We start from the raw sequence: 25,126 nt of genomic DNA, 5'->3' as shown, positions 1-25,126 counted from the left end.
CATTCCTGAGAAACTCTCATGGGCTTTTTAGCCAGATCCAAATGCCTTAAGGGCTGATTCTGAGGCCAGAGTACTGTTTAGGACATCTGCCACTGTATGAGTCTGCTGTGTATCCCACTTCCTATATAGGATCATTCTCTCCTTTTTAATTCTATCAGTTATTATTAGCAGACACTAGTCTTGTTTATATGTTCCCTTTGACACTTAAGCCTATCATTATGATCAATTATGAACTTAAACTGATCACTTTGACTAGTAAGATGGCATTGGTACATGCCACCTTGATGGGATTGAATTGGAATCCCTTGGCATGTTTCTAGCTCTATCATTAGGGGTAAGTCCGCTGCACGTTTTTAAGTATGTGCAATTCAATACCCTATATCTGGTACTGCATTACAAATTAGTATTAATTTTGTATTGCTACCACTAAAAATTGCCACAAATCTAAACAGCTTAAAATATACACATTAATTCACTTAAAATTCTGTAGGTCTTATCCAGATCTCACCAGAATAAAAATGAGCTGTCAGCAGGCTGCACTCCTTCTGAGGCTCTCTATATTTGAATGCTGATTCTGCCACTTACTTGCTTTTTCATTTTAGCCCTTTTTTCTTTTAGTCTCATTTTCTTTATGAGACCAAAAAAATGCTTACATGACAGGATTGTTGTCAATAATAATAAGTGGAATTCATTCTGTGTCGGGCACTTTACAAGCATCATCTATTTTTGTATTTCCACAACAACATTTTGAGTTAATGCCATAATTATCTGTGCTTCCTGGATGAGGGAATGGTCATGGCTCAGTGGTCATCTCTGAGGTTAAATAACGCTTAAAATGCAGGGCTAAAATTGGAATAAGTGGGACTTTAACCCAAGCCTCTTCTGTCTTGTAGGCCTGACATCTAACCCATAGGCTGTCTTGCCGATCCCATAAATGCCTAGCTCATTGTGATACACATAATAAGCACTGTTTCACTAGGGACCCAGGTATCACACAGCTATGAGGATGAGCAGCTGCTTCACTCGTCCCTTACTAGGTTTCCCAATTGGCAAGAGGCCCCTGCCTGTTAAAATTCAGGAGGGGTAAGAGGAACAACAGAAGAATTGTATTATTCATGTCAAATTCCACTTGTCTAATGGACTTGTTAAAAGCACCCTGGGTGGAAAGTGTGAGTCTTAATGGCATTTTATAAAAGTTGCTGTGATGAATTAGCACATAAAGCAAATTAAAAACAGCTTATCGCTTTCTGAATTAGGTGATGGGGCATTGTAGCATTTTTCCCAGGCGTGAAGATCCATTAATATCCAAAGGAGTCAGAAGCTGCTGTAATGTGTCAGATGTTTGGTTTTAGGGACCTGATAAGTCTGAATCAGTATAATCCTGGAGGATAAATTGTCTAAGATAAATAGAGCTCATGCAAATAGTATGTTGCTGAGCCTCTCAATGAAGACTCCTATTGCTAAAGGCAGGAGTGGGAAACTCCCCTTCAAGGACCCTGTGAAATAGAATGCAGCACAGTAGAATGAATGAATGACTTGATGGGGACCTCTAGAAAGAAACCCCACTCCTCCCCTCACTCTTCCAAAAGGGACACTGAGGCTTGAGAGACAAAGTCGTCTGAAACATTTCCACAGACCTGTATTGAGAATGTGGATCTGTCAGGGCACTGAGTCCTGAAGATAGGTGTTTTGGTGTCTTATATGCAGTCCAGAAGACTTGTGCTAAATGGCACAGGTCCTCTGAATCACAGCCCAGGACAGTTTTCAAATTAACAATTATAGTAGTTAATGTTCATTGAGTACTTACTACTGACATGCTGATGTTTTATATATATATAATATATATATATAACCTCCTCATATATATATATTTATATATAGTTTCATGCAATACTCACCATAGCTCTCTGAGATAGCTGGTGTAATTATGCCAGTTTTATGGTTAAGAAAACTTGAGTCTCAGAGTATTAAGTTACTTACGCTATATCAAGCAGTTAGCAAAGGTGCAAACTCAAGCAGTGTGACCCTGGAGCCTGCTTGCTTGGCTACTGACATACCAGGTTTCCTGATGGTTTCTGCATGTCCACTCCCCACACTTTACATCTAAAAGGAGTCTAAATCCCAGCAGTGCTTTTAGGATAAGAAATCTTGATACAGGAACTGCATGCTAAGGGAGCTTCAGGAATGTAAAGAAGAGGTGGTCAGACATGAAACAGAGATTTAAAGTCCCCAGTACTGCAAGGCCATGAGCATAGCCAGATGGTGGTAGGCTGGAAAACTGAGCCATGTCATAACATGGCCAAGAATATAGATTTTGGAGTCAGATGACTTCATTTTTATTCAGTCTCCATCATGTGAATACGTGTGACATGAGACTTCCCTCCCTTGTCTGTAAAATGGGGTACTAATTTTTCCCTTCAAGATTGTTATAGTATCAGTAAAGACAACTACAAGAGTCAGGCTGCTTAATAAGAGCCAAGTAGAGGTAGACATTGTGGTCATCACATCTCTATTCCCCCAGTTACCACTGCCACCACCTCCCAGGAACCAGGGGCCAAAACAAAGAGTGCTGAACTAGAATTGGGTCTAAAGACCCATCCTCCATCCCTGTGGTAGTGTTGTTAATCTGTGTATCCTGGTAGGTTAGTCAGTAGGCCTCCCTTGTCAGTAAAAACTGTTATATTACTATGTCCACTTTAACCTCCTCCCAGTAATGAATATAGGAATGCTTTGCAGTGTATAGTTTATGTAGGGGTTCCTCAAGATAACCTACAGCATTGAGGATTCACAGTTAGAGGTCTCAGGACTCGGTAGATTTATGCTCAGGGCTATCATTTATGACAGCAAAAGGATAAAAAGCAAAATCAGCAAAGAGAAAAAGAACATGGGGCAGTTTTAAGGGAATTAGGTGTAAGCTTCCCAAAGTCATCTCTCAGTGGAGTCACACAAACACTCCTAATTCCTCCAGTAGCAAATTGTGATAACTGGCCTGAAATGCCATCTAGCAGGGAAACTCACTAGAGACTCAGTATCCAGGATTTTCACTGGGGTCTGGCCGCACTTCTCTGCCTGGTGTATAACCACACCTCCAAGAAGGAAAGCGGAAGTTCAGCATAAGTGATACTTTTGTACAGTTTAGGTATGTGAGTTATTCTTATCAGAAGCTGGTGGGAACCCTTCCAAAAGCTACGTTCCCAGGTGTCAGCCAAAGGCTACCCTTGCAATCAAGACTCCTGATGGATAGAAGTCTCAGGCTTGCCATTCAACCCTTTTTTGTTTGGAGTAGAATCTATAGGAAAGATTTTTATTTGTATCCACTCAAAAGGAAAAGGAGAGAGAGAAATAACAATTTGAGTTTGTAATACTATTCCTCCCTATGTGCCAGACACTGCTATACATTCTTTATGTAGATTACTGTTGTAACATCTCACATATACAACTCCATCATCATCATCAAAATTAGTCTATTATATATGAGGAAACTGAAGCATAAGACAGGTGAAGTAGCTTGCCCAAGTAACTAGCTAACTAGGCAAGTAACAACTAGTAAGGCATCATAGGAATAGGATATGGCCTTAGTAGTGTGGCTGTACTTTTAACGATTATGCCAGCTCTGCTACACTGAACCTGCCATAGGCTGGGTGCTGTGTATGGGTTATTTCATTAATGCTCATAGCAATTCCAAGTAAATGTAGTTGTTAGAATAATTTTGCATCAAAGAACCTATGGCTCAGGAATGTTTATGTCATATTACAGAACCAGAGGAGTGACAGCCTCTGGAGTGAGACTCTCTTTTCTTGGCTAGGGCTTTTTCTGGCTAGAACTTTGTCTGCACCTTTGATAGGGAAGATGCAGATGATCAAGGTGGAAATGATTTATTCTGGGAGTTCAGGCCAAGAAATTCTGCCTGCATATCATCACTTAGGTACAAAGTTAACAGAAAAGGAGACTGTTTTGCAAGTAATTCAACTTCTCCTGTGGTATTTGAGAGCTATATGTCATGTCTTCAGCTCTTTTTGGTTGCCATGACAGCAGATGTGTCATTTCTTTGATGGGGGTGAGGGGAGAAGAAGAAAGGAAAGAATCATACTTGGTCCTCAGCAATTTTAGAAAAATCTGCTCCCCATATCTAGCTCACTTTGCATATCCAGTGGATATACTCCAAGGAAATTCTTAGAATGAAATCAAAGGGGAATAATAAGGGAGGGGGAAAGATCTACCTTTCCAGGAAAATCATAGCCTCTGTGTGTGGGGCAGTGGTTTTTAAGAGTGAGGGATACAGCAGGAGGCAGACAATATAGGGTTTGGAACAGATTGTCACTTCTTCAGACAACAGCAAAACAATAAAATCCTGTTCATCATTTTGATTCTGCTTCCAACCCTGGCACATAGTACATATTACAGTGTACTAGTCTTCAAAAAAGGATCAGAAAATGCCCTTTAATGGGGGAAACAGAAAGCAAGAATTACAATTCAGAGTGATAAGGGCAATGATGAGATAGGTTTGATATTCTATGGAAGCAAAAAGATTTATAGTGTTCTTCATATGATTTTGATATATCTATATACATACATATAAAATATATATTTTTTAATTAATTGCATTTAGGCACTTATTCATATTATTATAATAACTCCTTTAGCCATCCTATATGCTACTGACTGGAGGGATTCTGATTCCATATGAGTAACCTTTAAATTGTTACAGTTTGAGTATCCTTTTTCTCGAATGATGAGAACCAGATGTGTTTCAGATTGTTTTGAATTTTGAAAATTTTTTTTATTTTTTTTTAACTTTTATTTAATGAATATAAATTTCCAAAGTACGACTTATGGATTACAATGGCTTCCCCCCCATACCGTCCCTCCCACCCACAACCCTCCCCTTTCCCACTCCCTCTCCCCTTCCATTCACATCAAGATTCATTTTCGATTATCTTAATATACAGAAGATCAGCTTAGTATACATGAAGTAAGGATTTCAACAGTTTGCTCCCACACAGAAACATAAAGTGAAAAATAATAGATGATTTTTTTTAAATGATGATGAAATCAGATCAGACCTATTGTCATGTTTAATCCCAGTGAGAGTCAAGTTGGGAGTTGATAATTTTTTTTTTTAGAGGATCAGTTTAGTATGCATTAAGTAAAGATTTCAACAGTTTGCACCCCCATAGAAACACAAAGTGAAATATATTGTTTGAGTACTCGTTATAGCATTAAATCTCAATACACAGCACATTAAGGACAGAGATCCTACATGAGGAGTAAGTGCACAGTGACTCCTGTTGTTGACTTTACCAATTGACACTCCTGTCTATGGCATCAGTAATCTCCCTATGCTCCAGTCATGAGTTTCCAAGGCTATGGAAGCCCTCTGAGTTCTCCGATTCTTATCTTGTTTAGACAAGGTCATAGTCAAAGTGGAGGTTCTCTCCTCCCTTCAGAGAAAGGTACCTCCTTCTTTGAAGACCTGTTCTTTCCACTGGGATCTCACTCACAGAGATCTTTTGCCAGAGTGTCTTGGCTTTCCATGCCTGAAATACTCTCATGGGCTTTTCAGCCAGATCCGAATGCCTTTAGGGCAGATTCTGAGGCCAGAGTGCTATTTAGGACATCTGCCATTCTATGAGTCTGCTGAGTATCTCACTTCCCATGTTGGATCACTCTCCCCTTTATTTATTCTATCTGTTAGTATTAGCAGGTTCTAGACTTGTTTATGTGCTCCGTTTGACTCTTACTCCTTTCATTATGATCAATTGTGAACTGAAATTGATCACTTGGAATAGTGAGATGGCATTGGTACATGCCACCTTGATGGGATTGAATTGGAATCCCCTGGTATGTTTCTAACTCTACCATTTGGGGCAAGTCAGCTTGAGCATGTCCCAAATTATACATCTCTTCCCTCTCTTATTCCCACTCTTATGTTTAACAGGGATCACATTTCAGTTAATTTTCAACACTTAAGAATAACTGTGTATTAATTACAGAATTAAACCAGTCATATTAAGTAGAACAGACAAAAAACTACTAAGAGGGATAATGTATTAAGTTGTTCATTAACAGTCAGGGCTATGCTGATCAAGTCACCATTTCCCATAGTGTCCATTTCACTTCAACAGGTTTCCTTTTTGGTGTTCAGTCAGTTGTCACCGATCAGGGAGAACATATGGTATTTGTCCCTTTGGGACTGGCTTATTTCACTCAGCATGATGTTTTCCAGATTCCTCCATTTTGTTGCAAATGACTGGATTTCGTTGTTTCTTACTGCGGGATAGTATTCTAAAGAGTACATATCCCATAATTTCTTTATCCAGTCTACCATTGATGGGCATTTAGGTTGGTTCCAGGTCTTAGCTATTGTGAATTGAGCTGCAATAAACATTAGGGTGCAGACCGCTTTTTTGTTTGTCAATTTAAACTCCTTTGGGTAAATTCCAAGGAGTGGGATGGCTGGGTCGAACGGTAGGGTTATATTCAGGTTTCTGAGGAATCTCCAGACTGACTTCCATAGTGGCTTGACCAGTTTGCATTCCCACCAACAGTGGGTTAGTGTCCTTTTTTCCCCACATCCTCGCCAGCATCTGTTGTTGGTAGATTTCTGCATGTGAGCCATTCTAACCGGGGTGAGGGGAAACCTCATTGTGGTTTTGATTTGCATTTCCCTGATTGCTAATGACCTTGAACATTTTTTCATGTGTCTGTTGGCCATTTGGATTTCCTCTTTTGAAAAATGTCTATTGATGTCCTTTGCCCATCTCTTAAGTGGGTTGTTGGTTTTGTTTTTGTGGAGTTTCTTGATCTCTTTGTAGATTCTGGTTATTAACCCTTTATCTGTTGCATAGTTTCAAATATTTTTTCCCATTCTGTCGGTTGTCTCTTCACTCTCCTGACTGTTTCTTTTGAAGTACAGAAACTTCTCAATTTGATGCAATCCCAATAGTTGATTTTGGCTTTGACTGCCTGTGCCTCCCGGGTCTTTTCCAGAAATTCTTTGCCTGTGCCAATATCTTGAAGGGTTTCTCCAATGTTCTCTAGTAACTTGATGGTGTCAGGTCGTAGATTTAAGGCTTTAATCCATGTTGAGTGGATTTTTGTGTAAGGTGTAAGGTAGGGGTCTTGCTTCATGATTCTGCACGTGGAAATCCAGTTTTCCCAGCACCACTTATTGAATAGACTGTCCTTGCTCCAGGGATTGGTTTTAGATCCTTGATCAAATATAAGTTGGCTGTAGATGTTTGGGTTGATTTCTGGTGTTTCAATTCTGTTCCATTGGTCTATCCATCTGTTTCTGTACCAATATTTTCATATATACATAATGAGATATCTTAAGAATGGGATCCAAGTCTAAACAGAAAATTCATTTATAATTCATATGCATTTTATTTATATAGACTAAAGGTAATTTGATACAATATTTATAGTGAACCTACATCTGACTACTACCCATCACCTGAGATCAGGTGTGAATTTTTCCACATGTGGCATTATGTTGGAACTCAGTTTTAGATTTCAGAGCATTTCAGATTTCAGATTTTCAAATTTTAAGGATCCTCAACCTGTACCATTTTTTCCACATTATAAAGGAAAAAGTTCTATAGGCTGAGTTTTTTTGTTTATAACAAACAATACTTCGTTAAAAAGATAACCATGTTTCTCTTTATTATTTTCTTCTATTTAGTAATTTTAAAATTTGTAGCAGGAGGAAAAAAAGAAATCTCAGTTGGTAAACTGACCTCCTCATCTCCCATTATCTCCTTGTGATATCCTATGGTCTCCAAGAAAAAAAGTAGACCCGAGTTTTAAGGATTTATAGCCTGCCCCTGTCACCATCAAAAAGAAAAAAGAACTATCCTCTATTTTTGGCCAAAGCAGTGGGAATGTAGACTGTGACCCAGGAGTCACCCTGAGAATGAGTAACAAATGAAAAATGGATTGGCAGGGCCAGAGTGAGCATCCAAGACTGAATCCTAAATCTGTGCTCTCAGAGGTCCCTAACAGTGTCTTGCTTCGTTTCCTCTAGAGCCATGTTTGACTATGACAAGAGCAAGGACAGTGGGCTGCCGAGCCAAGGACTGAGTTTTAAATATGGAGATATTCTCCATGTTATCAACGCCTCCGATGACGAGTGGTGGCAAGCCAGGAGAGTCACGCTGGAGGGAGACAGCGAGGAGATGGGCGTCATCCCCAGCAAGAGAAGGTAAGGATGCCTTTTGGGTATTAGAACATTTGCTTCTCAGCCATCCAGAGAGTTGATGAGGAAAGGGGAAGATGGGAGAGACTCTTCAAAAATACCCATGTAAGCAGGACGGACAATCTGCAGGAAAACTCTCATTGGTGACAGGCAACACAAATTAAGCATTCTCATTCTCCTCATTTGAAGGTTTTACCAAAGTTGGTGACCATGAACAGGCACAAAGGAAGAGAGAAGATCTGTTTATACCATATTCCTAAAACTTTTATGAAAGATTATACTTATCAGCCTTTATTCTGACTTACAAATTCAATGGGTTTATTCCAGAGGTTCAACTTTTTTTATTTTTTTATTTTTTATTTTTTTTGACAGGCAGAGTTAGACAGTGAGAGAGAGAGACAGAGAGAAAGGTCTTCCTTCCGTTGGTTCATCCCCCCAATGGCCACTACTGTCAGCCCGCTGCGCCGATCCGAAGCCAGGAGCCAGGTGCTTCCTCCTAGTCTCCCATGCAGGTGCAGGCACCCGAGCACTTGGGCCATCCTCCACTGCCTTCCTGGGCCACAGCAGAGAGCTGGACTGGAAGAAGAGCAACCGGGACTAGAACCTGGGGTGCCAGCACCACAGGCGGAGGATTAGCCTAGTGAGCCGCGGCACTGGCCTTAGAGGTTCAACATTTTTAAAAAGCCCAGGTGTAAGCCAAATAAAGTAGGCAATTTCTTAGGGTAAAATCCCTGGTTATGTACCATCTCCAAACGTCAATGGAAAAAGCTGAAAACCTCCATCCCAAATTCAGTTGCTTGGATTATGAGCTGTCAAATATCAGGTGAGGTCTAAGGAATGGGTTTACATTGCTCTTTCCTGTTTGAGTTTCTCTTGTTTCCCACCTCATACTTCCCAATACTCACTCAGATATTCAGTTCTATGTCAGTTTTCCTAAGCCAAGAGTATTTTGCCCTTTCTCTTTCAAACATTTCTTCAACTACAGCCAGCTCATGCATTCATCCCAGCAGCTTCTTTTTTTTTTTTTTTCCTTGACAGGTAGAGTTATAGATGGTGAGAGAGAGAGAGACAGAGAGAAAGGTCTTCCTTCCATTGGTTCACTCCCCAAATGGCCACTAAGGCTGGCTTTGTGCCAATCCAAAGCCAGGAGCCAGGAGCTTCTTCCTGGTCTCCCATGTGGTGCAGAGGCCCAAACACTTGGGCCATCCTCCACTGCCCTCCTGGGCCAGACCCAGCAGCTTCTAATTACCACCACCACAGAAGAACTCTCCTTCCTACGAATGTCCTTGGACAGCACCATGTTGCTCGAGAGACAAAAATCAACTGTATCCTAGAAAGCAGACATGGTGTAAAATCAATGAGGGGTGATGATTTTTCAAATCAGCTACCAACACTTTTCAAGGTGCAAGTTACTCCAAGAGCTCTCCTCCTCCTATTAGACCCTTCTGGGGAAAGACAGTCTCCCAGAGTTCCTCTGGGGTATAAGTTTCATCTGCCCACTATATTTGTACTAGTTCAATCATTGTGCCACTTGGTGTGTATCTGTGATTGAATTTGTGGCTTTACTGGGGATTTATTTTGGGGTCTAATAGGAGGAGGAGAGCTCTGCCTGTGGTCACACTACCTTGGGAGGAATGAGACAGGGAGGGCAGCAGGCCAATTGTTCTGTGGCCACTTTCTTTCCTTTACAGGAGGAGTCAGGGAGTCTTCCCAACCCCCATGCCTGTGTGCATGGATCTCCCACCAGCAAACCTGTAGGTAATTGCCAGTCCTTGCTTCGCAAGGGCTTTCTGGCTCTACCATGCCTTGTAGTGTTTTCTGGAAGGTTATATATTCAAAGCACTGATTCTCAGCTCCAGACTGTTTATATTATACATTTCTCCGTTTCTGTTACCTTCAGATTAAAAAAAAAATGCAAAAACATTCATATTTCGTTTGCTAGATTTTTTTTCTTTGCAGTTAATGATGTTGTCAATTTGGTCTTGATTAATCTTTCTTCTTTGACGTTCTTTTTTTAAATAAAGACTTATTTATCAAGTCAGAATTATGGAGTAAGAGGGAGAGGTAGAGAGGGAGAGAGATTTCCATCTGCTGGTTTACTTCCCAGATGGCCACAATGGCCATCACTGAGCCAGGCTGAAGTCAGGAGTCAGGAGCTTCATCCAGGTCTCCCACATGGGTGGCAGGGGCCCAAACATTTAGACCATCTTCTGGGGCTTTTTCCAGACCATTAGCAGTTAGCTGGATCTGAAGCAGAGCAGCTGGGACATGAACCTGCACCCACATGGGATGCCAGCGTTGCTGGTGGTGGCTTTGCCTGCTATACCACAATGCCAGCCCCACTTTGTTTGCTTTGATTTAATTAACTGGAACTGTTTAAGGAGCTGCTCTTTAAAAGAAAAAGCCATCTTTTAAAAAAAAAAAAAAAACAGTGCTCTTTTTTAAAAGATTTTATTTATTTATTTGATAGGTAGAGTTATAGATAGTGAAAAAGAGACAGAGAGAAAGGCTTTCCCTCCATTGGTTCACTCCCCAAATGGCTGCAACAGCCAGAGCTGCGCCAATCCGAAGCCAGGAGCCAGGTGCTTCTTCCTGATCTCCCATGCAGGTGCAGCGGCCGGAGCACTTGGGCCATCCTCTACTGCCCTCCCGGGCCACAGCAGAGAGCTGGCCTGGAAGAGGGGCAACCGGGACAGAATCCGGCGCCATCTTAGTAACCATACTACAGTTGGCCTAGAGAAGAAGTTTGTCCAATGACTGGAATATTGATATTGGTTCACATTCTAGTTCATGAAGGGTGCAGTAGCCCCACCTTCTGAATGAATATATATATAAATTTTATAAATATATAACATTTAATTATATATTTATCACATTATAAGTGAATTTCTGTTGATTTTTTCCTTAGGGTTTTAATTATTTCATAAAAGTAACTTTTGTTATTTTATATGCTTAAAATTAATACCTTTCATTATAGAAAAGTGGGAAATTTTAGAAAAATATAAGGAAAAAGTGGAAATCACTTATATCCTACCCCACAATCATCATATATTTATTTTAATGAATTTAAAATCTAAATAAATTTATTGGGTTGGTTTTATTTTCCAGCCTCTCTCCTGAGTACAATTCATCTAGTAGACTGGTTTGTTAAACAGTCTTATACTGGATATCATTAGTGTATTATCTCACCCTTTACAAAAATGTTTCTCATTTATTCCATTTAATCATTTCAGTGAAACCATGAGATGAACGGTATGAATATTATCATCTTCCTTTTATATTTTTGAAGATGGTGAATAAATCTTATTTAACAAAACGCTTCTATGGAATGCTAGACTCTAGGTCCTTTATAAGTATTAATTTCTGGGGCGGCACTGTGGCATAGTAGGATAAGCCTCTGCATGTGGCGCTGATGTCCCATATGGGTGCAAGTTCATGTCCTGGCTGCTGCTTTTCCAATCCAGCTCTCTGTTAATGGCCTGAGAAAGTAGTGGAAGATGGCCTGAGTGCTTGGGCCTCTGTACCCATGTGGGAGACTCAGAAACTCCTGGCTCCTGGCTTTGTATCAGCCCAGCTCTGGCCATTGTGGCCATTTGAGGAGTGAACCAGAGAATGGAAGACCTCTCTTTCTGTCTCTCCCTCTTTCTGTCTGTAATTCTGCCTCTCAAATATATAAATAAATATTTTTTAAAAAATAAGTATTAATTTATTTAAACCTCATTACCTATGAGTGAGATGTTATTACTATCTTCATTTTATAAATAAGGAGGTTGAGGCACAGAGAAGTCAGTTAATTTACCTGAAATGACACATCCAGCGAGTTTCAGAACTGAGATTTGACTCCAGGGTGCAGAATTGCTTTCAACTCACATGCAGTCCTGTCTCCCAAAGGTACAAAAGTCAGAGTTGACAAATTCAGTTCAGCAGATGTTACTTGCTCAGCATCTGCGTCGGGCACTGTTGTAGGGTCGCTCCCTGGAGCCTGGCATTGGTGGGAGCAGCCTGTAAGTATCCCATAGCTACTCTGTCATTACCAAGGGCAGCAGACAGAGGGCTGGCTTCCATCTGATGATAGCATTAGGTATCATGCTAACTGTTTTCAAAAACATGAGTTTGATTTCATCTTCACAAAAACATCGTAAGGAAACTGAGGGTCAGAGAAGTCAAGGAACTAACTCACAGATACACAACAAATTACTTGTTTTCCATTAGGACAGAGAGCTTTCCACTAAATCGGGAGCACTACAGTAGGAGCACTTACCAATCAAAGAAATCGCCAGAGAATCTAAATTGCCTGCCAAAATCACACTGGCAGCAAGAGGGCTACAGAGACTACAGCTCTTAGGTTTGATGCCCCACATTTGGAGGTTCCCTTGAAAAGAAAGAGAAAAAGAGAAGTTCATGCCTTTGCCCAGCTGGCAGAGTAGGCCTGACCACGGCAGTGAGCACTTGAAGCAGGGACCTCTATTACCTCCCTTTTACAGACAAGGACATTGGGACTATAGATGGCAAGTGACATCATGGACAGCATTCTCATAATCATCTTAGCAGCAGCTGAATGTGGATTGTGTTCTTACAATGTATCAGACACTGCTGAACAATTTTCTTATATTATCTCATTTAACATTCATCTATTTTGGAGTCTATGTTACTATGCTGATTTTACCAACATGAAAACTGAGGTCCTATGAGATTCGAAGACTGTCCTAAGTCACAGACCTATAGTTAGTGGCAGAGGCAGAATTCTTTTTTTTTTTTAAATAATTTTTAATTTTATTTTTGAAAGGCAGAGTTACAGAGAGAGAGAAAGAGGGAGGTCTTCCATCTGCTGGTTCCCTCCCAAAATGGTCACAGGACTAGGCCAGGACTAGGCTAGGACTAGGCCAGCCTGAAGCCAGGAGCCAGGAGCTTTTTCCTGGGTTTCCCACATGGGTGCAGGGGACCAAGCACTTGGGCCATCCTCCACTGCTTTCCCAGGTGCATTAACAGGGAGCTGGATTGGAAGTGGAGCAGCTGGGACTTTAACCACTGTCACAGTGTCAGTCCCCAGAGGCAAAATTCAAATCCAAATCTGTATGATTTCAAAAGCTGGGTTCTTATCATAGAAAATCTCAGTTTTCTGAGATTACATAGTTTCTGAGTAGCCAAATTGGTATTTGTCCTTAAGCCTTTTAATCCAAGTTTCTAGTCATTGGTCCACTGTGCCTAATCACCTGGATTCTCAGATGATAGCTCATTGTTAACATTATATAAGAGTTTATTCACCTAACCTTTATAGAAAGCCTGTGTTCCACTAATAGGGATGACCTTTCAGTTGTCCCTCCTACAGAGCCTGTGAGGGACAGGCAAAGGAACTCCCAGCACTAAATGATGTCCTCACTATCCAGTGCTCCAAACCGTACCCTATTATGTGTTTGGCCAGAACCTGAAAGTACCAGATGGGATATGCGTGAGAGGGAGGAGGAAACAGTTGGGCTCGTTAAAGAATGACCATTTGGTGGTATCTGAGGATTCTGGATGTCAGAATTATTTGCTCAAATGTTGCCATCCAGCTTATATTTTCAGTATTTTGGTCAGTGATAAAACTGGGATGAGGATGATTATTTCTGCTTAAATTATCTAATTAATTGCTTGACTCTAAGCGTCAGAATGAAAGTATAGCAATCATTGTCGTTGCAATTCAGTCAATCTACACAGGTGGTCCACCATTCTTTTAGGTAAAGGCCTTTGGATCTTAATATCTATTTCTGTGAAAGGAGTCTTGTTCAGTAAAGCAATTGGAGAAAGTAATGTTAAACTTTTACCTCGATTCTTACCAAGAGAAAAGGTTGTGAAATGGTGAATTACTTTTTACAGAAAACATAGGCTGTTTGGAAAATCACTTAAGCTCTGTGAACCTTATTTTTTCACATCTGGGCCAAGAACTAAGACTCCTTCAAAGTTCATTCATTTATTCGTTCATTCAGCATGGATTCGTTAAGCACCTACTGTGTGCCCATTTCCACGTTAAGTTCTGAACTACTGTACAGATTGTGGATAAGTCAGTCTTCACCAGCTTCTAATGCAGAGCACACTCAAATGATGGCTGTTTTCCTTCTTTCGTTGTTGTTGTGTTTTTAGTTTTTGATGCCAGAGAAAAGAACAATACATTGTTTAGTGTCCTACTTCTGAAACTTAACTTTCATTTCATCAATTAAACTATCCTCATGTATCCCAACTAGGAGAGGAAGTGATTGAAACAGGAACAAAAGATAAGCCACAGATACCAAGGAGAGGCAATTATTGCAGGCCTCTGTGATGAGAAAGCATAGTTGTGGAGTCAGTATGTTGAGGAGAGGAACCAATTTAGCATATGTGATGGAATGTAATGAACAGACATTTAGCTAAACTGATGTCAGTGTTAAAAGAAAATTTATTTTGAATGTTGAGGCCAGCCTGTTGTAGTATGACAGTACTACCTCAGTAATTATATGCGTGGGTCTGTTTGTGCTTTGTATAATTCAGGAAATTTGGGTAATAGGGATGCAGGAGATGGGGGCCATCGTTTATGGAAAACTCAGCCAAGACATCTAATGGTACAATTATTCTTAAAACAGTGAATGAATCATCTAAAATATCTTATTTCTTGATATTCCTATTGGAAAAGACAAGCATGAAAGGTCCTCCCTTGAGTGCTGTTTCCCCAAACTGAATGGTTGTGGACAGACTCTGAAGTGAGCCCTTGGAGGGTGTAGGTTCATGCTGTTTCTACTACTCTTTAGTCTACAATCTTCCAGTCTCACTTCTCTAGCCATAAAATTTGATTGATGATACCATCACTGGGTTATGGTGGAGACCAAAAGATGATGTAAATAAACATGAAAAAAAACTTCATTAATAATTTTGTGTCAAATCTTCAACTGCTATTTATAGTTTCATCATTATCATTATTACTGAAACTTTCCACCCCAAAAAGCAAGACATTCCAGTCTCCCTCATGAATGAACCAAAAATATGTCAACTCTGTAAGGCTACAAAATGTCTTATTTTTACTAATGCTTGTTTGAATATTGATAATAAGCCATAGCAAATATTAGGTGGGTGCATATGTGTGTGCTTTTCTATATATCTGACAGTATTCTTTGTAAACCTTTTAAGACTGTTGAACCACTCTGGGGACATTTCTTAAGAAAGGTCAAAAGAATAAACTTAGAAACCAAGGAGAAGGGCTGGTGTTGTGGCACAGTGGGTAAAATTGCCCCTTACCACCCTTGCATCCCATATAGGTACCAGTTCATGTCCCAACTACTCCACTTCCCATCCAGCTCTTCTGCTAAAGGCCTGGGAAAAAGCATCAGAGGATGACCCAAGTGTTTGGGCCTCTGCCACCCACACGGGAAACCCAGATGAAGCTCCTGGTTCCTAGCTTCAGCCTGGCCCAGCCCTGGCAGGTTGCAGCCATTTGGGGAGTGAGCCAGTGGATGGAAGATCTTTCCTTCTGTCTCTCCTCTCTCTGTAACTCAGATTTTCAAATAAATAATCAAATTTTTAAAAAGAAAAACCAAGGAGAGAAAATTAAGATGCTCTGTCCAAACAGTTCTTAGGGTTGAATATTGAGCTCAGCCGAATATTATACATGTAAGAGTTCTGTGGGTTTATGCACAATATATTTGTATCCCCAATCAAATGTATTCTCTGCATGCTACAGTCATTTTTGCACTTTCGAATGAAGCACTAGTTCAGTGCACAGCTAATTCAAAGAAGCCAGAATAAATCTAGGGCCAAACAACAACTTTAGAAGAATCCAAAGAGAGGAATATGAATTATCATCTGTACTTGGATTAAAATGGAGAAAAGCTGATGAAGTTGAAGTAGGCCTTTTCTCAGTGAACATCTTTCCACCTGGCAGCTTATGTTATCTGAAGTCTTTCTTGCTCTCCTCCAACTGGTGTTGTCGGCTATAAGTACAAGCTCTCAGTGGAACATATTGCTTTAATATCTGAGGTTAGATTTGAACAGTTTTGCTCAGCTGCTTCTACTCAAATATTCTACCCTCACACTGAAATAAATATATTCTGAAATTCCATTCTGTAACTATAGAAACCCTGATCTTTACTGTGTTTCCATTGGAAACACCAAAGAGCTCTCAGAAAGGAGTATCTGCTAATTATTGATCTATGAATAGCTTAGACCTCATAAACCATTACATTTCTATAGATTCAGATTCTTTCCATCTCTTCTTTGCTTTTTAAAAGAATCTGTGAGAGGCAGAAAGAGAACTCTCTTCTGCTAGTTCATTCCCCAGTTATCTGCAATGGAACCCCAACTGGTCCCAAAGCTGGGGGCTGAAAACCTAATCCAGATCTCACACATGGTTAGTAGGAACCCAGTTACTTAAGACATCACTGCTGCTCCCCAGGGTCTGCATCAGCTGGAAGCTGCAGACAGGAGCAGAACCAGGTATCAAACCCAGGTATTACAATGTGAGTCACGGGCATCTTAATTCCAAGGCCAAACACCTACTCTTTCTCTCCCTTTTCTTTTCCCATTTTTAAAACTAGAGCTAGACATATTTAAACCTAAAAAAGTCATGTTAAAAAATGCACTGGGTGGCCGGCGCCGTGGCTCACGTGGTTCCCACCTGCGGCAGCAGTATCCCTTGTGGGCGCCACTTTCTAGTCCCGGTTGTTCCTCTTCCAGTCCAGCTCTCTGCTGTGGCCCTGGATGGTAGTGGAGGATGGCCCAAGTGCTTGGGAGGAGGAAGCACCTGGCTCCTGGCTTCAGATCGGCGCAGCGCCGACCATAGGGGCCATTTGGGGAGTGAACCAACAGAAGGAAGACCTTTCTCTCTGTCTCTCTCTCTGTCTATAACTCTACCTGTCAAATAAAAAAAAAAATGCACTGGGAGCCCACATCATGACTTAGTGGGTAAAGCCACTGCCTACAATGCCACCATCTCTTATGGATGCCAGTTCATGTCCCAGCCACTCTACTGACTGTCCAGCTCCCTGGTAATGGCCTGGGGAAAGCAGCAGAGGATGGCTCAAGTGCTTGGGCCCCTGCTACTCATGTGGGAGACCTGGAAGAAGCTCCTGGCTCCTGGCTTTAGCCTGGCTCAGCTCTGGTTGTTGAAGTGAGGCCATGTGGGGAGTGAACCAGCAGATGAAAGATATTCATTCTCTCTCCCTCTCTCTCTCTCCTTTCCCTCCTTTCTCTCTCCCCTCACCTTCTCTGTAGCTCTTTCAAATAAGTAATTGTTTTTTCAAAAAGCAATGCATTGAATATTAATTTTGTTCAACAATTACTTGTTGAGAACTTGCTATAACACATTATTGAGTGATATGTGGGCTTGCCCTCAAAAAACATACAACCTTGTATATGCAAGGCAAAAATAAACACAAGAAAATCAAAAGCTAATATTGACATAGGGATACCAATAAGTACCACTGTATCATAGAGGAAGGAATGATCATGTGTAACTGGAGAGGCTCAGAAAAATCTGAGAAATACTTAGATTCTTTGTTTCTTCTTTTTCAACCCCAGGCTTCAAAGAAATACAAGTCCCACTAATTTTATTTTCCTAATATTTCTCAAGACCTTCTTTCTCCTCCACCTCGTTATCATTTCTCACCAGTTCTTTCTTGGATTATGGCAACAGATTCTAAATAGGCCCCCAGCCTCCTCTTCCTTCCCTCCTCCAGTCTGTCTTCCACCTCCATCAGAATCATTTCTTAAAATGTTAATCTGTTACTTTACCGCTTTCTATCTTTTAAAAATTCATGAGAATTCTCCAGGGTGAAAACTCAAATCCTTGTTGTAGATGGATATCCTTTGGAAGGCATCCCACCACCTCACTACCCTACCTTCCCCATCTTGCATGTATGCTGTACAGAATCTTCCCATAATCTTCGAGCTTTCTTGTGTTTTTTGGGTCATGGCACATATTGTCCCTCCTTTTGGTGAATTCCCCTCAAGTTTTCCTACTGACAAGCTCTTTCTCATCCTTCAAATCTCAGATAAATCAACACCTCCTCCAAGAAGCTCACCCCATGCATTCTACACCTCCTTTTCATCCTGCTAATGAGATGGGTGCTCCCACATTGATATCAAGTTTTGTTGCACAGCATTCTCAGTCTTTCTTTACATCTCTGTTCTTCCCAGGAGCACATGGCTATGAACTCATTGGAATCATATTTAAAATTTGTTTCTTTGATCTCCAGCCCCTTGTTTGATACACGGTAGGCACTCAATGGTATTCAATGAATGAATGAAATGGAAGGTAAAACAATGAGCCTGTAGAGATGACAGGAGGACATTTGAGAAATTGAAAAGTCAAGATTATAAATATAACATGTTCATGGAAGAAGTGGAATAAAGGATAGGCATTTGGCACAGCACTTGGGATGCTGTTTGGAACACTTGAAGTTCATATCCAGTTTCCTGGATTCTGGTCCTGGCTCTACTTCTGACTCCAGTTTTCCGCTAATGTGTATGTTAGGAGGCCATAGGTGATGGCTCAGGTGGTTGAGCCCCTACCATCCATGTGGTAAAATGAATTGAGTTTCTGGCTCCTGGCTTCAGCCTGACCTAGCCCCAGCGGGGTGAACTGGAAAATGAAAGATCTCTCTCTGTCTTTCAAATAAATAGAAAATAATAAATGAGAATCTTTTAAAATAATGTAATTCAAAGAAAAGTTTGTTTTGGTGCAAAAAAATTTGAAATTCATATATAGTATTCTCAAAATATGCATTTTCCATTAGCTTTTTGAAGTACCCTGATACACTGGCATTCTAAAGGAGAAGGGGAGGAAAATGGAAAAAGAAGGAAAGAGGAGAGGGAAAGAAAACCCTATTTAGTCTCCATTCAGGTGTTCATCTCTAGGGACTATGATTTCTAAAAATGGATTTTGATTTACTATATAAACATTTAAATAACAAAATTGCTTTTCTCTAACTCTTTGTTCTTTCCAAATACTATGACTCAGTGCATGTAACACAAACATTTCAAAGGACACGCTTGAAGCTTAGAGACTTTATACCAAGACTTTTCATACTGAACAAAAGAAGAATAATATTTCAGAGCACATTTTATTTGAATTGTAAGAATAGAAAGAAGTTTTCTTCATTTAATAGGGAACTTAGCCACTAATGCCTTGTCTTGTAATAAACTCTTCATTTTCAATTTCCTTTAGGGTGGAAAGAAAGGAGCGTGCCCGATTGAAGACAGTGAAGTTTAATGCAAAACCTGGAGTGATTGATTCAAAAGGGGTAGGTACAAAATGATGGAAACATTAAGTTCTGTCAATTGCCATGGATTTAACTAAAATTAACATCTAGGCGTTCAGTAGCAAACAAATTGTGGAGCTACCAGACAGTAGAGCAGTGTTATAAATGCATTGGTGAAAGTAATGATGTGATTTCTGATGAAGTAGGTTTATGATAAATATGTTAAATCCTGAGGGTAAAATTGACAGTAGTCAGCAGACATAATGTGTTAATGAACATGATGAAATGAAGGGGAAAAAAGAGTTTAGATGCTTTTACCTCTTTATTTTTTTAATTAATGTTCTAAAACGATGGATTTCATAAAAGGCATCTGCTCATCAGAAATATAACTAATATGTTGTATGTTATAAAACTAATCAGTGCTCTAGACATATGCATTAATCATCTGAGTGAATACATGGATTGTTGTGACAGACATAGAGAAGGAGAGAATTAACACAAAAAATTTAATCACCAAAATCAAACTGTTTACTCAAAAATGCACATCTATAAATTTTTAAAATAATGGCTTTAAGGAGATGTAATTCACATACAACACAACTCACCTAGTTCGAGTATGCAATGCAGTGGTTATGCAATGCAGTAGTTATTGGGATATGAGAGTTGTGCAGCCATCACCACCATCAATTTAGAGCATTTCATCTCTCCCAAAAAAAAAAAAACCAGAAGTTTTCTTCTTCATAAGATTTTTCCAAGCCTTCTATCATTCAAGTCTAACCCCTCTCAGAGAACTAAATTTTATGTTTAAATGTTTAGTTAGGTATGGAGGAGGAGATCCAATTTTATATCAACAGCTTCTGTTAGCACTCACTTCCCATTTCCCACAACCTCCAACCCCTACAGTGCTGTAAACAATCACTAATCTCCTTCTTATCTCTGTAGATTTGCCTGTTCTGGGTATTTCATATAAATGGGCTTGTGTACTATGTGGTCTTTTCTGAATGCTTCTTTCACTTTATATAACATTTTCAAGTCACATATATGTTATAGCATGTGTAAGTACTTCATTTCTTTTTATTGTCAAGGAATATTTCATTGTATGGGTACATCAGATTTAATTTATTCATTCATCAGTTGATGGACATTTAGATTATTTCTACTTTTCAGCTATTATGGATAATATTATTATAAACTTTGTGTACAAATTTTTATATAAATATGTTTTCATTTCCATGGCATATATAACCACCATGAAATTTTTGGGTCTTCTGATAATTATATGTAAACATTTTCAGGAACTACCAGCCTGTTTTCCACATTTCTTTTTTGTTTAATATTTTATCTATATAAGGTGAACGAATTTCATATATTTCATATATACAGATTTAGGAGCATAGTGATACTTCCCGCCTTACCTTCCCTCCTACTCACACTCCCACCCTGCCTCCTCCTTCCTTTCTTATTTTTATTTTAATTTTTACAATGACATACTTGCAGTTTATTTTATAATCACAAGCTTAACCCTCCACCAAATAAAGAATTCAACAAGTAGTAAGTAACAAAAACCTCTGTTCCTCAAGAATATAGACAAAGGCTGCAAACAATAATCAAATTTCAAAATGTCAATTTCACTCTTATATGGTACATTTTTTGTGCACTGTATATTAATTGCCACAAATCAGGAAAAACATATATTTGTCTTTGGGGGACTGGCTTGTTTCCCAAAGTATAAGGATTTCCAGTTGCATCCATTTTGTTTCAAAGACAGATTTCATTCTTATTTACAGCTGGCCATGTCACATTTTTATCAGTAGTGTAGGAGGGTTCCAATTTCTCCATATCCTCATCAGCACATGTTATTATGTCTTTCTAATTAGAGCTATCTTTGCTGATATGAAGTGGTATCTCATTATGCTTTTGAAATGTTTTTCCCTAATGCCTGATGTTTAGCATCTTTTCATGTTGTGATTAGCCATTTTTATATCTTCTTTGGAAAAATGTCAGTCATATCATTTGTCCATTTTTGAATTTGGGCTTTTCTGTAGTTTAGTTGCAGAAGTTCCTTATATATGCTGATTATTAATTCCTTAAGAGATATATGTTTTTTGCTTGTTTTCTCCAACCATATGGACTTTCTTTTCACTGTCTTTATAGTATTCTTTCACACACCAAAGTTTTTAATTTTAATGACACCCAATTTATTTATTTTTTCTTATTACTTACATTTTTCATGTCTTATCTAAGAAACCATTGCCTAAACCAAAATCATAAAGTTGTACATCATGGTAATAAAATATTATTGTGTTAGCTCTTATATTTAGATATTCAATCCATTTTGAGTTCATTTCTGTGTATTATATAAGGTTCCAGTTTCATTCTTTATATGTGAATTGCCTCTTTAATTTCATTTTTGAATTGCTCATCTTTAAGTGTATAGAAATATTATTTTTGTATATCAATGTTATATCCTGCAAACTTGCAGCATCTAGTTATTAGTTCTTACAGCTTTTAGCAGATTCCTCAGGATTTCCTGCATGCAAGATCATGTCAAATGCAAAAGAGAGTGTTTTACTTTCTTTCTGATATGAATTATTTTTGCTTCTTTTGCTTCCCTGATTGCCCTGGTTAGAACTTCCAGCACAATGTTGGATGCAAATGGCAAAATTAGCCTTCTTTGTCTTGCTACTTACCTTAAGAGAAAATAATTCAGTCTTTCCAAAGTGGGTGAAACTAGCTATGGCTTATACAGCTTTTAAAATCTACTTTTGAAGGGATAACACCAGTATTTTTTGTCATGTTGGAGAAGAACCAAGAGCCGAGGGATGTGACATCATTGCATAGGGTCCTCTTAAATAACTGCTATGTATATATACGTGGGGTAGGTTTTCTTAATGATTCCTGATGAGAAGGCAAATCTATTTGTTGATGCATATAGTAGGATATTTATCAGAGGATTTTTGTTGAATACCTACCAAGTGCCAGTCACAAGGCTAGGACCTGTGAAAAATACAAAATATAACATAAACCCTAAAAGCTTATAGCATTGGTAAGAGGCCAGATTTATTCTTGGTAAGGCCAAAATATGGGTAAAATGCTTTTTAATCATCTGTAGTAAACACATTAGATTTTTTTCAATGATGCAATGGAAAGTCTAAGAATTGATAGCTATTCAAGGATGGGAGTAGCCATGTGGGAAGGGAAGCCTTGGCTTCAAAGTGAGGAGAACAGATATTCTGGGTTTTTTTAAGTTTGTTACTAAGTCGCCAATGATTTCTGAGTCCTACTAGCAAAATAACAGCTTTGAACTATATCAGTAATATCAAAAATAAGTTTCATTTCAGAAAGATAGATAGACAGACAGACAGTTTTCATCTGGAATATAGTATTGAGAAGAATTCTGAGGCCATATATTATCTTTTTTTTACAATTTTTTTATTTAGTAAATATAAATTTCCAGAGTACAGTTTATGGATTACAATGGCTTTCCCCCTCCCCATAATTTCCATCCCACTCGCACCCCTCCCCTCTCCCGCTCCCTCTCCCATTCCATTCACATCAAGATTCATTTTCAATTCTCTTTATATACAGAAGATCAATTTAGTACATATTAAGTAAAGATTTCATCAGTTTGCACCCACACAGAAACACAAAGTGAAAAATACTGTTTCGGTACTAGTTATAGCATTACTTCACATTGGACAACACACTAAGGACAGATCCCACATGAGAAGTAAGTACACAGTGACTTCTGTTGTTGACTTAACAATTTGACACTCTTGTTTATGGCGTCAGTAATCTCCCTAGGCTCTAGTCATGAGTTGCCAAGGCTATGGAAACCTTTTGGGTTCACCGACTTTGATCTTATTCCAACAGGCTCATAGTCAAAAGTGGAAGTTCTCTCCTCTCTTCAGAGAAAGGTACCTCCTTCTTTGATGGCCCCATTCTTTCCACTAGGATCTCACTTGCAGAGATCTTTCATTTAGGTCTTTTTTTTTTCCAGAGTGTCTTGGCTTTCCATGCCTAACGTGCTCTTATGGGCTCTTCAGCCAGATCTGAATGCCTTAAGGGCTGATTCTGAGGCCAGAGTGCTATTTAGGACATCTGCCATTCTATGAGTCTGCTGTGTATCCCGTTTCCCATGATGGATTGTTCTCTCCCTTTTTGATTCTATCAGTTAGTATTCGCAGACACTAGTCTTGTTTGTGTGATATCTTTGACTCTTAGATCTATCAGTGTGATCAATTGTGAAATGAAATTGATCACTTGGACTAGTGAGATGGCATTGGTACATGCCACCTTGATGGGATTCTATTGGAATCCCCTGGCACGTTTCTAACTCCACCCTTTGGGGCAAGTCCAATTGAGCATGTCCCAAATTGTACATCTCCTCCCTCTCTTATTCCCACTCTTATATTTAACAAGGATCACTTTTCAGTTAAAATTTAAACACCTCAGAATAATTGTGTGTTAATTACAGAGTTCAACCAATAGTACTAGAAGAAAAAAATACTAAAATGGATAAAGTATTACATTGTACATCAACAGTCAGCACAAGAGCTGATCAAGTCACTGTTTCTCATAGTGTCCATTTCACTTCAACAGGTTTCCCCTTTGGTGCTCAGTTAGTTGTCGCTGATCAGTTTGCATTCCCACCAACAGTGGGTTAGTGTCCCTTTTTCCCCACATCCTCTTCAGCATCTATTGTTGGTAGATTTCTGAATGTGAGCCATTCTAACCGGGGTGAGGTGAAACTTCATTGTGGTTTTGATTTGCATTTCCCTGATTACTAGTGATCTTGAACATTTTTTCATGTGTCTGTTGGCCATTTGGATTTCCTATTTTGGAAAAATGTCTATTGATGTCCTTGGCCCATCTCTTAAGTGGGGTTGTTTGTTTTGATGTTGTGGAGTTTCTTGATCTCTTTGTAGATTCTGTTTATCAACTCTTTATCTGTTGCATAGTTTGCAAATAAATATTTTTTTCCCATTCTGTCAGTTGCCTCTTACTCTCCTGACTATTTCTTTTGCAGTACAGAAACTTCTCAATTTGATGCAATCCCAATAGTTAATTTTGGCTTTGACTGCCTGTGCTTCTGGGGTCTTTTCCAAAAAGTCTTTGCCGGAACCTATATCTTGCGGAGTTTCTCCAATGCTCTCTAATAATTTGATGGTGTCAGGTCGTAGATTTAAGGCTTTAATCCATGTTGAGTGGATTTTTGTGTAAGGTGTAAGGTAGGGGTCTTGCTTCATGATTCTGCACGTGGAAATCCAGTTTTCCCAGCACCACTTATTGAATAGACTGTCCTTACTCCAGGGATTGGTTTTGGATCCTTGATCAAATATAAGTTGGCTGTAGATGTTTGGATTGATTTCTGGTGTTTCTATTCTGTTCCATTGGTCACCCATCTGTTTCTGTACCAGTACCATGCTGTTTTGATTACAACTGCCCTGTAGTATGTCCTGAAATCTGGTATTGTGATGCCTCCGGCTTTGTTTTTGTTGTACAAGGTTGCTTTAGCTATTCGAGGTCTCCTGTGTCTCCATATGAATTTCAGCATCATTTTTTCCAGATCTGAGAAGAATGTCTTTGGTATTTTGGTTGGGATTGCATTGAATCTATAAATTGCTTTTGGGAGAATGGACATTTTGATGATGTTGATTCTTCCAATCCATGAGCATGGAAGATTTTTCCATTTTTTGGTACCCTCTTCTATTTCTTTTTTAGG

General features: G+C 39.3%; 1 protein-coding gene across 24 annotated transcripts in view; it reads left to right on the top strand.

Moving 5' to 3' along the window:
* Positions 1–25,126, top strand: part of DLG2 (discs large MAGUK scaffold protein 2) — a 2,253,656-nt gene that overhangs the window by 2,157,266 nt on the left and 71,264 nt on the right. For all 24 annotated transcript variants that reach the window (XM_051821188.3, XM_089332011.1, XM_051821160.3 and 21 more), the window contains 2 exons: positions 8,027–8,203; positions 19,368–19,443. In XM_051821188.3, coding sequence (XP_051677148.1) covers positions 8,027–8,203; positions 19,368–19,443 — 253 coding nt within the window. The remainder of the gene's footprint in view (positions 1–8,026; positions 8,204–19,367; positions 19,444–25,126) is intronic.

This window comes from Oryctolagus cuniculus, chromosome 1 (genome assembly GCF_051225735.1).
Source record: "Oryctolagus cuniculus isolate XC-2025 breed Fujian yellow rabbit chromosome 1, ASM5122573v1, whole genome shotgun sequence".
NCBI lineage: Eukaryota > Metazoa > Chordata > Mammalia > Lagomorpha > Leporidae > Oryctolagus > Oryctolagus cuniculus.
This window is presented reverse-complemented; position numbering and strand designations above follow the sequence as displayed.